The sequence below is a fragment of the Phocoena phocoena genome, chromosome 3, assembly GCF_963924675.1.
Source record: "Phocoena phocoena chromosome 3, mPhoPho1.1, whole genome shotgun sequence".
Classification (NCBI taxonomy): Eukaryota; Metazoa; Chordata; class Mammalia; order Artiodactyla; family Phocoenidae; genus Phocoena; species Phocoena phocoena.
Genome location: NC_089221.1, coordinates 44,322,773 through 44,338,661, shown reverse-complemented (window position 1 = coordinate 44,338,661; position 15,889 = coordinate 44,322,773). Strand labels below are relative to the sequence as shown.

General features: G+C 37.9%; 1 protein-coding gene across 1 annotated transcript in view; it reads right to left on the bottom strand.

Moving 5' to 3' along the window:
* Positions 1-9,515: 9,515 nt before the first annotated feature.
* The window catches only part of MAP3K1 (mitogen-activated protein kinase kinase kinase 1), a 79,192-nt gene continuing 72,818 nt past the window's right edge, over positions 9,516-15,889 (bottom strand). The window contains exons 15-20 of the mRNA XM_065874777.1: positions 15,416-15,568; positions 14,152-14,314; positions 12,862-12,993; positions 11,697-11,839; positions 10,953-11,084; positions 9,516-9,665 (exon numbers count right to left, since the gene is read on the bottom strand). Of these exons, the coding sequence (XP_065730849.1) occupies positions 9,516-9,665; positions 10,953-11,084; positions 11,697-11,839; positions 12,862-12,993; positions 14,152-14,314; positions 15,416-15,568 (873 nt within the window). The remainder of the gene's footprint in view (positions 9,666-10,952; positions 11,085-11,696; positions 11,840-12,861; positions 12,994-14,151; positions 14,315-15,415; positions 15,569-15,889) is intronic.

Genomic DNA, 15,889 nt, shown 5'->3' with positions numbered 1-15,889 from the left:
ACTTCCCTGGTGGTCCAGTGGTTAAGACTCTGTGCTCCCAATGCAGGGGGCCTGGGTTTGATCCCTGGTCAGGGAACTAGATCCCACATGCATGCCGTAACTAAGAGCCTACATGCCACAACTAAAGAGTCCACATGCTGCAACAAAAATCCCACATGCTGCAACTAAGACCTGGTGCAGCCAAAATAAAAGAAAGACACTGATGAAAGAAATTGAAGATGACACAAACAGATGGAAAGATATAGCATGTTCTTGGACTGGAAGATTCAACATTGTGAAAATGACTATACTACTCAAAGCAATCTACAGATTCAGTGCAATCCCTATCAAAATACTAATGGCATTTTTCACAGAACTAGAACAAATAATTTTAAAATTTGTATGGAAACACAAAAGACCCCCAATAGCCAAAACAATCTTGAGAAAGAATGGAGCTGGAGGAACCACACTCCCTGACTTCAGACTATACTATAAATTACTACAAAGCTATAGTAATCAAAACAGTATGGTACACAGGGAGATCACCTTGGTGCTTTGTGACCACCAAGAGGGGTGGGATAGGGAGGGTGGGAGGGAGACACAAGAGGGAGGAGATATGGGGATGTATGTATATGTATAGCTGATTCACTTTGTTATGCAGCAGAAACTAACACAGCATTGTAAAGCAATTATACTCTAATAAAGATGTTAAAAAAAACACAAACCAGTATGGTATTGGCACAAAAACAGACACATAGATCAGTGGAACAGGATAGAGAGCCCAGAAATAAACCACGCACTTATGGTCAATTAATCTATGACAAAAGAGGCAAGAATATACAATGAAGAAAAGACAGTCTCTTCAGTAATTTGTGCTGGGAAAACTGGACAGCTACATGTGAAAGAATGAAATTAGAACATTCACTAACACCATATACAAAAATTAACTCAAAATGGATTAAAGACCTAAATGTAAGACCAGATACTATAAAGCTCCTAGAGGAAAACATAGGCAGAACACGCTTTGACATAAATTGCAGCAATATTTTTTTTTGGATCTGTCTCCTAGATTAATGGAAACAAAAGCAAAAATAAGTGGGACCTAATTAAACTTAAAAGCTTTTGCATAGCAAAGGAAACCATACACAAAACAGAAAGACAACCTACAGAATGGGAGAAAATATTTGCAAATGAAGAGACCAAAAAGGGATTAATTTCTAAAATATATAAACAACTCATACAGCTTAATATCAAAAACAAAACAAAAAAACCCAATCAAAAAAATGGGCAGAAGACCTAAATAGGCATTTCTCCAAAGAAGACATGCAGATGGCCAACAGGCACGTGTAAAGATGCTCAGTATCACTAATTATTAGAGAAATGCAAATCAAAACTACAGTGAGGTATCACCTCACACCAGTCAGAATGGCCATCATCAAAAAGTCTACAAACAACAAATGCTGGAGAGGGTGTGGAGAAAAGGGAACCCTCTCGTACTGTTGGTGGGAATGTAAATTGATACAGCCACGGTGGAGAACAGGCACTTTTCAAACTGCTTTTACACTGGTCCCCAGGGCAAGTGAGTCTGCACGTGAGCCCTTTAAGAGAAATGTCTCAGTTCTGTACAGCCCTTTGGGTCCCCTGGACGTGAGCCCTGTTGGTTTCCCAAGCCAGACCTTTTGGGGGCTCATCTCTCCACTGCAGGTCCCAAGGGTCAGGGCACCCGATGTGGGGCACAAACCCCTCACTCCTCAGGGAGAAGCTCTGTATTTTTGACATCCCTCCTGACTGTGCGTCGCTGCACTGAGGGTGGGGTTTTAGTGAGATCACTTCTCTGCCTCTGCCTCAATGTGGCCCTTTTATCATTTGTCGTGAAGGAGCTGGTCAGCTAGTTTTCAGGTCTTTTCCAGAGGGAAATATTCCATATGTAGTTGTAGATATGGTGTACCTGTGGGAGGACGTGAGTTCAGGATCTTCCTACACCGCCATCCTGGACCACCTGTGGCCTGTAGTTTTCTTTTTTTGTAGTGTCCGTATCTGTCTTTGATGTCAGGGTAATGCCGGGCTCATAAAATGAGCTTGGGAGTGTTCCCTCCTTTTCAGTTTTTTTGAAGAGTTTGAAAAGGATTGGCGTTAATTCTTTAAATGTTTGATGGAACTCACCAGCAAAACCATCTGGTCTTGGGCTTTTCTTTTTCTTTCTTTTTTTTTTTTAAGAAGATGTTGGAGGTAGGAGTTTAGTAATTTATTTATTTATTTTTGCTGTGTTGGGTCTTCATTTCTGTGCGAGGGCTTTCTTTAGTTGTGGCAAGCAGGGGCCACTCTTCATGGCAGTGCGCGGGCCTCTGACTGTCGCGGCCTCTCTTGTTGTGGAGCACGGGCTCCAGACGCGCAGGCTCAGTAGTTGTGGCTCACGGGCCTAGTTGCTCCGCAGCATGTGGGATCCTCCCAGACCAGGGCTCAAACCCGTGTCCCCTGCATTAGCAGGCAGATTCTCAATCACTGTGCGAAGAGGGAAGCCCCCCTGGGCTTTTCTTTGTTGAGAGGTTTTTGTTTACTGATTCAGTTTCCTTACTTGTTATTGGTCTGTTCAGATTTTCTCTTTCTTCATGATTCAGTGTTGTTAGGGACATTGTATTCTGCCCTGATGCTGACATCACTCTCCCCTCACATTTCCTTTTTTTTTTTCCCCCGGTATGCGGGCCTCTCACTGTTGTGGCCTCTCCCGTTGCAGAGCACAGGCTCCGGATGCGCAGGCTCAGTGGCCATGGCTCACGGGCCCAGCCGCTCCGCAGCATGTGGGATCTTCCCGGACCGGGGCATGAACCCGTGTCGCCTGCATAGGCGGACTCTCAACCGCTGCGCCACCAGGGAAGCCCTCCCCTCACACTTTCTTATCTAGATAATGCAGTTGTCTTCGGACTTTCTTTCTGCCTCTGGTACCGCCCCTTTGATTCCTTCTTCAAGATACTGCTGGAGTGATCTTTATAAAATGCAAATACAGTTGTGCTACTCCCTGCCAAAGATTTTTCAATATTTCCCCATACCTCATTATTCCTCCTCCTTTTCTTTCTTTCCCTTTCATCCTAGTTACGACCCTCATCCTCTGAGTATGTCTACGTAGATGTTGTGAGATCTCATTAAGCAAATTGACTTTAAGGGAAAATAGCACTTAGTTATCTCAAAAATAAACTCCAATACGAATTTCAGCGTTGTGGGAAAGGAACTTTGGGGCATGAAGACTTTGCCTCTTATGTCATCGGCTTAGCCTAGTTTTATCTCTACAGGTTTGGCAAAGTTCTGAACTGAGGGCCATGGGGCATGGGCCACAGTAATACCAGGTTGATCGCAAGTGATGAGACTGGCTTCGGTTGTGGGTGAAGTTCTTTAGTCACAGATCATGCAGAGTACCTACTGTAAAATGAAACTCACAGACTAGCTATACCACTGTGATGGCATATTTGTTTTTCTAAGATTTTACTTATTTGTTTTTGGCTGCGTTGGGTCTTAGTTGCAGCATGCGGGATCTTCATTGAGGCATGCTGGATCTTTTGTTGTAGCGTGCGGGCTCTTCCTTGTGGCACGAGGGCTTCTCTCTAGTTGTGGTGTGTGGGTTTTCTCTTTTCTAGCTGTGGTGTGCAGTTTCCAGAGCACGTGGGTTCTGTAGTTTGCGGCATGCAGGCTCTCTAGTTGAGGCGTGTGGGCTCAGTAGTTGTGGTCCACGGGCTTAGTTGCCCCGCGGCATGTGGGATCTTAGTTCCCAGACCAGGGGTCAAACCCATGTCTCCTGCATTGTAAGGCGGATTCTTTACCAGTGGACCACCGGGAAGTCCTGCATATTTGAATGCTATATACATAGTTTGCTACATGATAATTAGGCTTTAGCGGTAGGCATTTCACATTAGTGCATAAAACTAGACATTAATTTTCATAGGTTAGTTCTCTAGCATCTATAATCAGCATCTCCATTTCCCCCTTATCTCATATATCTCAGAAGACAAAAGTCCTGGATCCAGTTTCCTAAAGCTGAGATTTCACTCTGATTTTCTACTTCATTTTTTGTTTTATAAGCCTGGACCCAGATCAGAGGTCAAAAAGCAGCTAGTCACAGGCCAGATCAAGCATATGAGTTTTGTTTAGCCTACTGTTCCTTATAAAATTTAATATTAGTTTCCAATATGTAAACATCAATAAATTGCATGTAAAATCCAGATCTCTCCAGCTTCTTTTGAAAATTCAGAGGCTTTGGAAACACTGGGCTTTTTTTTTTTCATTCCAACATGGTAACATGGACCCCGCTTGGACATGAATTTGGCATGAACTCTCAGGTCAGCCAAAAGCTCTGCTAAGGACACTTCTAGGTCCACAGGCATTTGAGTCTGTGACTTTTGGGTCACTCATTCATTCATAAAATACATATTGTGCATCCACTGTGCCTGGTACTGTTCTTAGCCATTTACATAGGTTCTCTTACTTCTTACAAAGCTGTTGTGGGGTTACACGGCTAGCAAGTGGCAGAGCCAGACTTGACCCAGGTGATGTCTCAGGCTCTGTGGTCACGAAGTCCATTATCATCACCTACTTTAAAAGACCCATCCTTTCCTACCTTACGTCTCAATTCAACATCTGATTTTTGCTTATAGCAGAAATTTTTTAAATGACAAACCTAAAAATTGGCATGACATGGAAATATGGCAGTTTGCATACGTTTGTCACTGTGTTCTCCAGTGACTGCAGTATTTCATGCATTTTGTTTTATAACAAGTGAATTACTGTATCAGTTCACAAATGCATTCATTGGCATTTCCATGTGGGCATGATACCCCAACATTTTTCTAGATTCCATCTAACCTGCAGATTTGGTCATTTTGTAAAACTGTTAATATCATTGAAGTAAAATCAAGGAACAGAATTAATTTATTAATTCCTCTGAAACAGAAAGCTTTTCTCAAAGTTAATATTTTCCTGAAATGACTGAAGTGTGCCCTTTAGGGAAAATATCCAGAGCCTATTTAAAAGGTGTTCATTTTAAATCACGTTATACAGAAAGTTTAAAACAAATGTAGAGACACAAGATAGCTTCTGAACTCAGTTTTCAGTGACATTACCTATCTTGCAGGGTGATCATGTGAGAAACAACTACTGAGCAGAAATACGAAGGATGAAAGTAGAAAACAGTAACACACAACCACAAGGTACAATCTAAGACTAGAACTCTGCGGTAGGCCAAGTGAGTTCCCTGGTACAGCCTGAATTGCAGAATGATTGAAATTGCCTTATTTCCTCATTTGTGAAATGGAGTATAATCACTGTGTTGTAAAGTATGCCTGACAAATAGTAGCTGTTGAATAAATCTTTATTCCTAGTCCCAACAGTTTAACATAAGAGGATGGTTTTTATGCTTTTTTTATGTCTGATATAAAAAGAGTTGTATGAACAGGATCAATTAAGTTTAATCTGTGCTGTCTGGGAACAGTAGTAGTATTTATGTGCAAGTATATAACATGTCAAACCACATAAGATTTTTTTAAAAAAGGTATAATTTTCCGTTAATTTTTTTTTTTAAAGAACAATTTTAAATAAAGCTTTCCTTTATTTTGTCAAAAAGCCCTTCAGTGTTGATAGTGGGGTAGGCTGTGCAGTATGTGAGGCCAGGAGTTAACGGGGGGAAATCCCTGAATCTTCTGCTCCATTTTGTTGTGAACCTAAAACTGCCCTAAAAAATATACATACGTGTATGTCTGGCTTTAGGTAAGCTGGAACAAGGGCAGTCCAGCAGGGGTTGGGGCCCATGCAGAGAAGGCAGCCGACTGAGGTGGCAGCCTAACTGGGGATCAGGAGATGGGTTACATGGGTGGGTGGAGAGCTTGAGCAAGTCAGTCAACGTATTGAGGCAAATGGGAGCCAGGTTTCTTACTGTCCAGAAAAGGAGTTACAAATATGGAAAGAGGGAAAGCTTGAATGAACCTGGATGGTGGTATATTGAAATGGAAAGGTTGGTGTGAACTCATGGTTTATGTGTGTGTATGGGTAGGTATATGTATATGTATTTTGCATACGTATGCAAAAAAACATATATTCTAGCTTTGTCTACCAAGAGGGCCTGGGAGCAGTGATACCCAGGAATAATGAGTGTATCTAGCACCCAGTTTTTAAATACCAGTCAGGGCTCTTTGGAAAAATGGCTGATCCCAGGGATGAACCAAACTCACGAGATGGGTCTGAAGTATAGAAGTGTTCAAAGAATAATGGTGGCTTGTCAGTCCATAGAGAAGCTAGCTCTGAGAGGCTCCCAATGGCTAAATGTGACAATTTGAGGAAATATGTGATGACAGTAATGGATTTTATCTCACTGAATAGGAATCCACAAACCCATTTTGATATATATGAATAACAAAGAAAAGTCTTCCTTATAGAAAAATGCCCATTAACAGAATACAGAAGGAGTGCAGGAACCAGAAAACCAGTGTCTGGCAACCATCAGAGTAATAATTCAGGCAAGAAAGTTAAGAGCAGAGAGCTAAAGTTGGATGAATAACAAGCTATTTATGTAGCCTCAAAGTGTCACCTCCACAAAATATTTAATATAAAGGTAGATATTAATTATAAAGGGAAAGAGTAACTTTACAGTGGCAAAGCCTTCTCAGATGATCACAGTTTGTATCGCCAGCAATGGGACAAACTGACCTTGTATACCTCCGGATAGGAGACACTGAAAAGAACACTGCCTGCACCATCATCTCTGAGATATTCCTGTCACAAATGCATACTCTGAATTGAATCATGAGGAATCACCAAATGCAAATTGAGGGACTTCTATAAAACAGTAAATTAAGGTCGTCAGGGTCAAGGAACGCATAAGGAATGGTTCTGGATTGAATGGGACTCAAGAAACAGCCAAGAGCAAAGCTGATCTTGGTTTGGATCCTTTTGCTATAAAGGATATAACTGGGCTGCTGGCAAAATCTGAATGGGGCTTTTGGGTGAATGGTATATATGGGAGCACTTTGTGGTGTTCTTAGGACTTTTCTGTCAGTATGAAATTATTTCAAAATAAATAAAAATAACAACCTTTGTTCAAAAACTTTTATTTACTATAAAGACAAAACACCAAAATAGGTACAAATACTATAAAAGTGGTTCAATGGGGTAAAAATTTTAATTAAAATATCTTGATATATTTAAAATAACAAAGGATACATTTAAGCCAAATTATCTTAACCCAGAGATTTTGTTTGTAACATTTGCTTACACAGTAAGGTGCTAATAGAAGTTAGCCCTTAAGCCCTGGAAGTCTTAGGAATCATAGTCATACAGCAAATATAATTTCATTGTGAAAGTGAACTTTGGTAGAAGAAAAATCTATAGGACACCTGAGGTAGTAGAAACTGGAATAAACAGCAGTAGACGTTATTTACAACTTGAGTACCAAATAACATTAAGAACACAAAAATAATTACACATTACAATTTTCAGTCCAGCTTTGATCCAAAGAAAATAAGAATATTACATCACATTTGCATTGAAAACAAAACAAAAAACAAAACACCACAATTACCAGCAAGCTGAGGGAACTGCAAACAAACTCAAACAATGGATTTCTGACATCTACAGGCAGTCTGAGTTTGAAATGTGGTGGGCATGGTGATCTACAAAGTAATACTGATTAGCTGAGGTTCCTCAGTTTATACAGTTTACATCTCTGTCAGACACAGTATTAATCTGACCAATGATCTTCCAGTACATAAAATGGCAAGAGTGCATCCTTTAAAGCTTGCACATGAGAGACTTGGAAACAATCTTATTAGAACTGTGAAAATTCTAAGTAATCAAAAAAAAAAAAAAAAAGAAAGAAAGAAAATACAACACATTTAGAGCTACCAAACTTCACATTTCTGTACTATGTTTAACTCTTCAAATATTGCCAATCTTCCAACCAAAGGAATGTAAAATTTCACTAAGAAACACATTCATATAAAAAAACTGCCTTTTAAAAATTATATGCAATATATCCCTGTAAACTTATCTTGTAACTTATTTTACTTCCAATTTGTGTTGTACATTTAAAATGTACTCTATATAGCTTATTTAGCTTATCCTGAGTCTTTGAGAATAACCAATTTTATTTAACTCTACAACAATTCAACTGGCTTCTGAAGAGTTAAAACTTAACATCTCAAAAAGCTGTATTAAATACTTAATCAGTACTTAATTTAAAAGACTCACAGAAAAAAGGGTAAAAGAGCTGCCATTTTCCTTCAGGATTCCATGCATCTGAATTCAGTTTAGACAAAAACCATTAGATAACTGTGCAAAATCCAAGGAATTAGTGTGTAAATGAAATTGTTTCACTTATCTTTCTGAACACATTTTCCAAGTTCAAAGCAAATTTATTGTTTAGAAACACTCGTTTGTAGTTGAGTAAGTTAATTTTTCTTTATCTATCTATCAGCCAGGCCTACTGTAAAGAGATAATGCATGGTAGAAGGAAAACAGCAGTTAATGTTGTTATCAGTGGTGATGATGCATGATGGATAATTACATACAGAGTAAGACTTAAATGGTGTGAAGTTTCCTACAAAAGAAACCGATACATTAAAAAAATTCAAATACATTTCAAGGTCATCTTGATCTTGGTTGTGAGCTGCATCACAGAGAACAGTTGATTTTCACTTAATTTATATTTAACCTGCATAAGAAGAGCAGTGACTGACTCAATGAAGGTAGTATTTTATCATATTCCAATTTTAAAAACAAACAAAATTGCATCTATATTTTAAAAAACTCTTGCAATAGCAAGATATTTAATAAACTCTGGTTCACATCTAGTTCTTTTTTTTTTTTTCTGGTTTGAAAGATCACCTTTCCCTGAATATTAAACATAAATGAAGGTGAAATGAAAATATAGAACCATAATTTCCAAAAACGAAATGAATGGGCCAACAGTAAAATGCACAATGAACCACAATTGCCCAGGCATTTAAAAAGATAAAGGTCAATTGTGGGTCATAAAGAAGTTATCAACTTTTAAAAATATATTTATTTACTGCTACTTATAGCATATTCTGACCTAAAAGAGGCAGATACTGATTTTTATAGCCAGTGACCAAAAAAAAAAAAAACAAAAAAATGAACTGCAGAACCCCCTGCTTGTGATCACAATATGAAATGGAAGAATAACTGAAACATTAAAACAGATCCTGAGCCCCTCAGCTGCTAATATTGCTGAAAAAGTGCTCCAAAAAATTATGCTTCTGTTAATTAATCATGCAAACTTCATTGCTTTCCTGTTTACCTAGGGCCAGTTCTTTGAAAGGCACAGTTTACAGTTTCTGCACAAATTGTGGACTTTTGCATACTAAGCTTAGGTACAAATCATGATTTGTCAATCACATACTTAGGTAAGGGTTCCCCACTGATCTTGTTCATAGCTGTTCAGTGGCATGAAGGCCAGCAGATTATCAATGTGGTTCCCCACAAAAGTTTTTTCTCTTGTTGAGCATCCTGTCTCCATTACAGTTTATTTGTATAATTGGCTACCATGTAGTACGGAAGACTGGATGCTTCAGTAGCTCTCTTGATGGAGGTCTGTCCTGAGGTTGAAGTTCTAAACAGCGAAGAGCCACATCTCGTAAACCAGGAGACAAATGTGAAGGGATTGATGGAGCAGTAGTTGCACTGGCAATCTGTAAGAGAAAACACTAGGGTTAAAGTTCTCCACAACTGGAGCTTCTGATACAGAAGTACACGTGCATATATTTCATAACCTCTATATATGCATCCTATACATAGAAGAATTAAAAGTGGGTGGACTTTTTGCTAACAAGGTGTCTATGGAAAAACTCATGAATTTGAGCAAATACATGCTGATCAGATGGAGCTACAGTTCTCTTTATTGTCTCAAATGAACAAGGCGAAGTGCATCACAATGATGAGGCAGGTGAAACAGTCACTCAAATCAATTCTGCTTTCCTCATACTCACTCTCCAAAATGGTTTGTCCTCTTTCCTTCATTGCACATTTTCTGTTTTTTCAGCACAGAGAGCTATTCAAAGTAAGTAAGACTAAACCTGGCCAGTCAATTTAGTATATCAGAAACACAACTGCACTGATTTTTTATTTTCAGGTGACTGAGGAAGTTATATAAGCATGGGGAGACCTGGAGGAGATTATGGCAGGGGAGAGGCGCTGGGGATCAGCTCGGAGGACTAATACTACCCACTCTGCACAGACTGTGTGTTTTAAGTGCTTTACTCTCAGGCCCAGAGGTAATTCTGTTTATCCTCATGATGTAATATAAATAATTCATCAAGGAGGTGCTATTATTACACCCATTTTATAAACAAGAAAACAGACAGTAGACAGAATAAGTAATTCTCCTAGTCACATGGCTGTTAAAGGATGGAACCAGGGTTTGGGCCCAGGTCTGTATAACTACAAAGCCCAAGCTTTTAAATGAGCACATGTGCAACTCAAACGCTAAATCTCAAACATTACATTATTCTCTGGTGGAAGTGGAGAGAATGGATTTGGAAGTTGTCAGAAAGGTAGAACAGCCTTGGCCTCTGACTTAGGTGTGAATTTTTTAAATACAAGAAATAACAGATTAAAAAATTTGTGACAGTACAATACATAAAGAGCTTCAAGTATTTTAATTTAAAAGTTTGGTGTGCGTGTGTGTGTGTGTGTATATATATATATATGTACATATTTCACCCAGGAGCAATGATTCAGTATTTGCTAATTCAGTGTTCTCAGTGACTTGACAGAGCATGACTACCGTGAATAATGAGAACTGACTGTTCATGCTGCCAACATTCACCACATCATATCAATTCCTGGAGATATATACACATACATTTATTTCAAAGAAGATATGCCTTCATGTTAGATTGACAGGGAAGGAGAGAACCCATGAAAATTTGCCTTCTGCCAATTTTAGCAGAAAGAAGTAATTTTTATCTCATGAGTACCTTAAATATCAAAGCAAGATGATTGGAGTGTTTTTCTGCATTCCAAGGTGGTTTAGCGCAAGCCATTTCTATAATAGCACAGCCAACACTCCATACATCACAGCTCCTACCATACTGCTGACCTCTTAGGACCTAAAATAAAGCAGAGTTAATTTGGAAATATGACTCATTAGAAAAAGAAAGCCATTCTGTAGTTACGGATTCTGGTTTTTTTACTTCAGAGCAAAACAATGTACAAAGAACAATTCCACAGACTACCTGATGTCTCATTTATTTCATTAACACGCTCAATCTCCTATGTGGGACAAAAATATTTTGGAGAATTGTGAGGTTCTGAAGGAGAGGCATATCACAGAATTTCAAAGCCGCCTCAGTACGCGTAGTAAACTACAGAGCAAGAGGACAACCAATTATCACTACATATGAACGTGAAGAGTTCTGAACATAACAGAAGAGGCCGAGTTCAGAATAGCAATTATGCACCTTGGGTTTACTAGAAAACAACTACTATAAATTACCGAATAATTCTTTGTTAGAAATAGGTTTTAATAGATTTGCTTAAAGGCTATGGAAAGGCAGGGATTAAGGTCTGAAATCAAGGATATCATTAAGACCTTAGTTTTAGGGCCGTGGACTTCTAATTAGTAATCACATAGTGGATAACACTGCAAATTTATTTGGTGTAATGCTGTCACACAGAACTCCAAAATATTTTTTTTCATCACACTCAAAGCTGCTTCTCACCTCAGGTGCCATAAATGCAATTGTCCCCAATAATTGTCCCTGAAACTCTCCTGCACCAGTTCCTTTTGATGCCAACCTGGCTGCAGCTCCAAAATCAGCAATTCTCAGTCTCTGACCTGTGCTGTCAATTAGCAAATTGGCACCTGTCAACAAAAACAGCAAATGACCTTATATGTTAAAAACAAAAGAACAGATTAAAAACTCAGTAAAATACTACTAATAAAATAGGATAATGACAAAAGAAAGAAAGTAGACTGTGTGACAGAGAAATCTACTCTTCCTCTCAATTCACTTCTTTAGTAAAGGCACATAGGTCTCTGCAGTGTAAAAAAAAATCCAAAGCCTCAGAGGGAAAATCAGACAAAGCATCAAGGCATAAGGAACAAAAGCAGAGATTTCGTAAAACTTTTAAATAGTAAGTGTTAAACCTTTAATATAATGATTCTTAGCAAAACCTTTACTCAAAGTTCCAATTTTAGTGTAGTTTACACTTTGAGACAAGCTCTGTTGAAACATACTGACCTAGACCAATTCAGACTTTATAATTTCATAATTATAGCTTAATAAAAAATTAATGTTATAAAATTACTTGAATGTGTTATATCAAATCCTAAAGGCATTCATGTCAGAAAACCAAAGTTGCTCTCTTTTTTTGGCCACGCAGCTTGCAGGATCTTAGTTCCCTGACCAGGGATCGAACCTGCACCCCGGCAGTGAAAGCACGGAGTCCTAACCTAGACTACCAGGGAATTCCCTGAAGTTGCTCTTTAATAAACCAAACTGCAAAAGATTAGAGAGGATTTTTCTTAAAAGGAGTCTTACAGTATCCCAGTTATTTTAAATAAAGCCAGGAACAGGAACCTTTGGGGAGGCAGTAAGTACATCATGAGACCAAGACAGGGGAATCAGAGACTTGGATTCGGTACTTGGTTTGTCATCAATTAGCAGTAAGACTGTGGAAAAAGTCTCAGCCTAAAGAAGGCAGAATATATTACCCTGAAAAGTTCCTTTCACTTCTGATAATTCTAGTGATCTGAGTTACTCAGGAGAAACAATCCCATAGTTGATTTCAAGTTAGAAACTATCAACAAAGGTCTAAGTTTTAAAATTACATTTGTTTTCTGATTATTGATAATAAGAAGATAATAATTAAAAGAATTCCTACCTTTGACATCTCTGTGAATGATCTGGTTTTCATGGAGATATGAAAGGCCACGAAGTAATTGTTCAGTATAGTTAATAACTACTGATTCCTTGAAGGCTCCATATTTACTGAGCAAATGAGCCACAGATCCCCCTAAACATGTAATAATAATAATTTGTCATAAACTTAAGCCAAAATTAAAATTGTTTATTACACTTTGGTTACATAAGCTTGCAGTACATAAGCTCACATTCACATTTGAAATATTAAATTTATCATCTGCTTCAGAAGTGAAACTGGTTTAAAGACTAACACATTCCAGTAATCTTAAAACCTATCAATTAGGAGACATTTTCATGGAACCCTCATGAACTGGTTTTCTGGAAGGTCAAGATTTCAGAAAGCTTTAAAAGTTAACAATTTTGGATGGAACTATTCCTCTTATGTACAATTCACCTCTCTGTCTTTTTGACCAAGATATACAAAATCTCTTTCTTAATGATGTAAGTAAACAGTGGTAACATGTTATTTAACAGAAGGTAAAAAGAATGGGAGGAGCCAGAAGACCCAGAGTTAGGCTTCATATCCTACTGTTTACCAGCTCTGACCTAGGACAAGTCACAAACTCAATAAGCCTCATCTAAAATTGTTTATATCTAAAATTGTTTATAATAGTCAACCTATATACAACCATCAACCCAGGTAACAACCAACATCAGAGAATGTACTAAAGAACTGATTTGTAAATAGAAATACACTCTTCAAACACAAAAAAGTAAGAAACCAAGTGCTTGTGTATTCATTACGTCCCAAGTCATTTATTTTACTGTATATACGGTTTAATACAAAATAAAACTCAGTCTCTATTTGTTCAAGTAGATGACAAGGTTCAACTTACGCTTCAGTGCTAGTTTACCTGTTAGTTTTTAAAGCTATATCTTAACTAATTTTATTTTTATATTGTTATGTTAAAATATTTCCTAAATCTGTCCTATTAATGATGGCCAACTGGACAAATATGGATCTTACCATGGCAGGTTTAAAAAAATTATTCCTATAAAACAATGGTACACAATCATTTTAAAAGACACACTGAAAAAGTTTAAAAGTTAGAGTTAATGAATATTTTATTTATATTTAAATGAAAGACAAACTATTTACAGTTCATACTACTATGCTGAGGCAATTTACTTTTAGGAATCTAAACTATTTAATAAAAATAAGTGTTCATTAAACGGTTTTTCCTAAATTTAATATCAAGCAAAAGTTAAATCTATGTATCACTATTTGTAATTTAAAACATGAACATACCTGCCATCCATTCAATGAAGAGATTATAATTGCTCTTCTCACATGTGGCTCCCAACATCCTAATGATGTTTGGATGATTCAGATGGCTCATCATTCTTATCTCCTCCCTTAATGCTTCTACTACTTCTTCTTGCTCAGAAGATGTATTTCTGACATACGTCACCTATTTCAGTAAACATATTTACAAAGTTTTGAATTCTGATGGGTTTCTATTTATAATTTTCACTAATTACTGATCTAAAATGGACAAACCCAAATTAACATATATCAATAGAAGGCATTTATGCTCATGGATGCAATGTAGATACTTTATAAAAAAAACCAAATCAAACTCTTTTAAATAATAAGAATCTAACAAGCAGCAGTAAAATATCAGGAGATGAAAGAAGACTGAGACATAACCAATCTTTCCAAACTGTCTGAAGGCAGACTAAAAAAATGAGAAAAGCCCAATCATAAGAACCAACATGACTTAAACATGACTTAAACATGACTAAAACTTTACTATGGCCTCACCATGAGGCTTGTGGGATCTTAGTTCCCCGACCAGGGACTGAACCCGGGCCCCAGCAGTGAGAGCGCCAAGTCCTAACCACTGGACCACAAGGGAGTTCCCAACTATTGTCATATCTTGATAAGCATGCTCATTATAAAAAGTAAACCACAGAAATCCCAAGATGACACTGCATCAGTAACTTTGCTGAAGGGAGTATAAAACCATACCTCTAATAAATATAAAAGAGTGCAAACAAAAACTGCAACCTTTATAGGGCCCATCCTGATGTTTCATCTTGATGAACCATGACAATAATCATGCTTCAACTTTCAAATAGAACTCATGATACCTTTGGTGCTGTGGCAACATCTATTTTAAAATTTAGGTTTCTCAGGACTTCCCTGGTGGTCCAGTCGTAAGGAATCTGCCTTCCAATGCAGGGGACGTGGGTTTGATCCGTGGTCGGGGAACTAAGCCCTCACGCCACAACTACTGAGCCTACATGCCTCAACGAGAGAGGCTGCGTGCCCCAACTAGAGACAGAAAACCTGCAAGCCACAACTAGAGAGAGGCCCACGTGCCGCAATGAAGATCCTGCGTGCCGCAACTAAGAACCAACGCAGCAAAAAAATGAATAAATAAATATTTTAGAAAAAGAAATTTAGGTTTCTGAAAACTTTAAAAACTAAAATATATACATATGGGGATATATCCTTTATTTGCTCACTTTTATAATTGTAATCATTTATATGCTCACTAGATATTTACCTGTTTAACAGCCATTAAAGTTCCAGTTCCCACATCTTGAGCCTGATAACAAGAAGAAAATGCTCCAAGGCCTATCTGCTGACCTTTCAGCCATTCAGTGTCTTCTCTATAAGGTTGTTTTGCTTTGGTATGTCCTGGTAGAGTCTCTGGTGTCTGCATATTAAATGAGAGCAATCCTTTTACTGTTAAGTTAAAAGAGTAAGAGTTTGTGAAATCAGCCTGGCAAAATATTACTCTTGTTCAGTCTGGCTTCCCCAAATCACCTATAAACTTGACCTCTGAGTGGACAGTGTTGGTGACCAATGTCAAATGCATAAGTGATCACCACTGTAGAATCAACCAGAAGCACCTCTGAAATAGGCAATGAGTATTTCTGTTCAAATAATGATACAAAAATTGTTGTATAATTAATTCTATGTGAAAACTCTGCTTCTAACAGTTAACTCATGTTAAAAGCTGTATTTCTGAATTAGT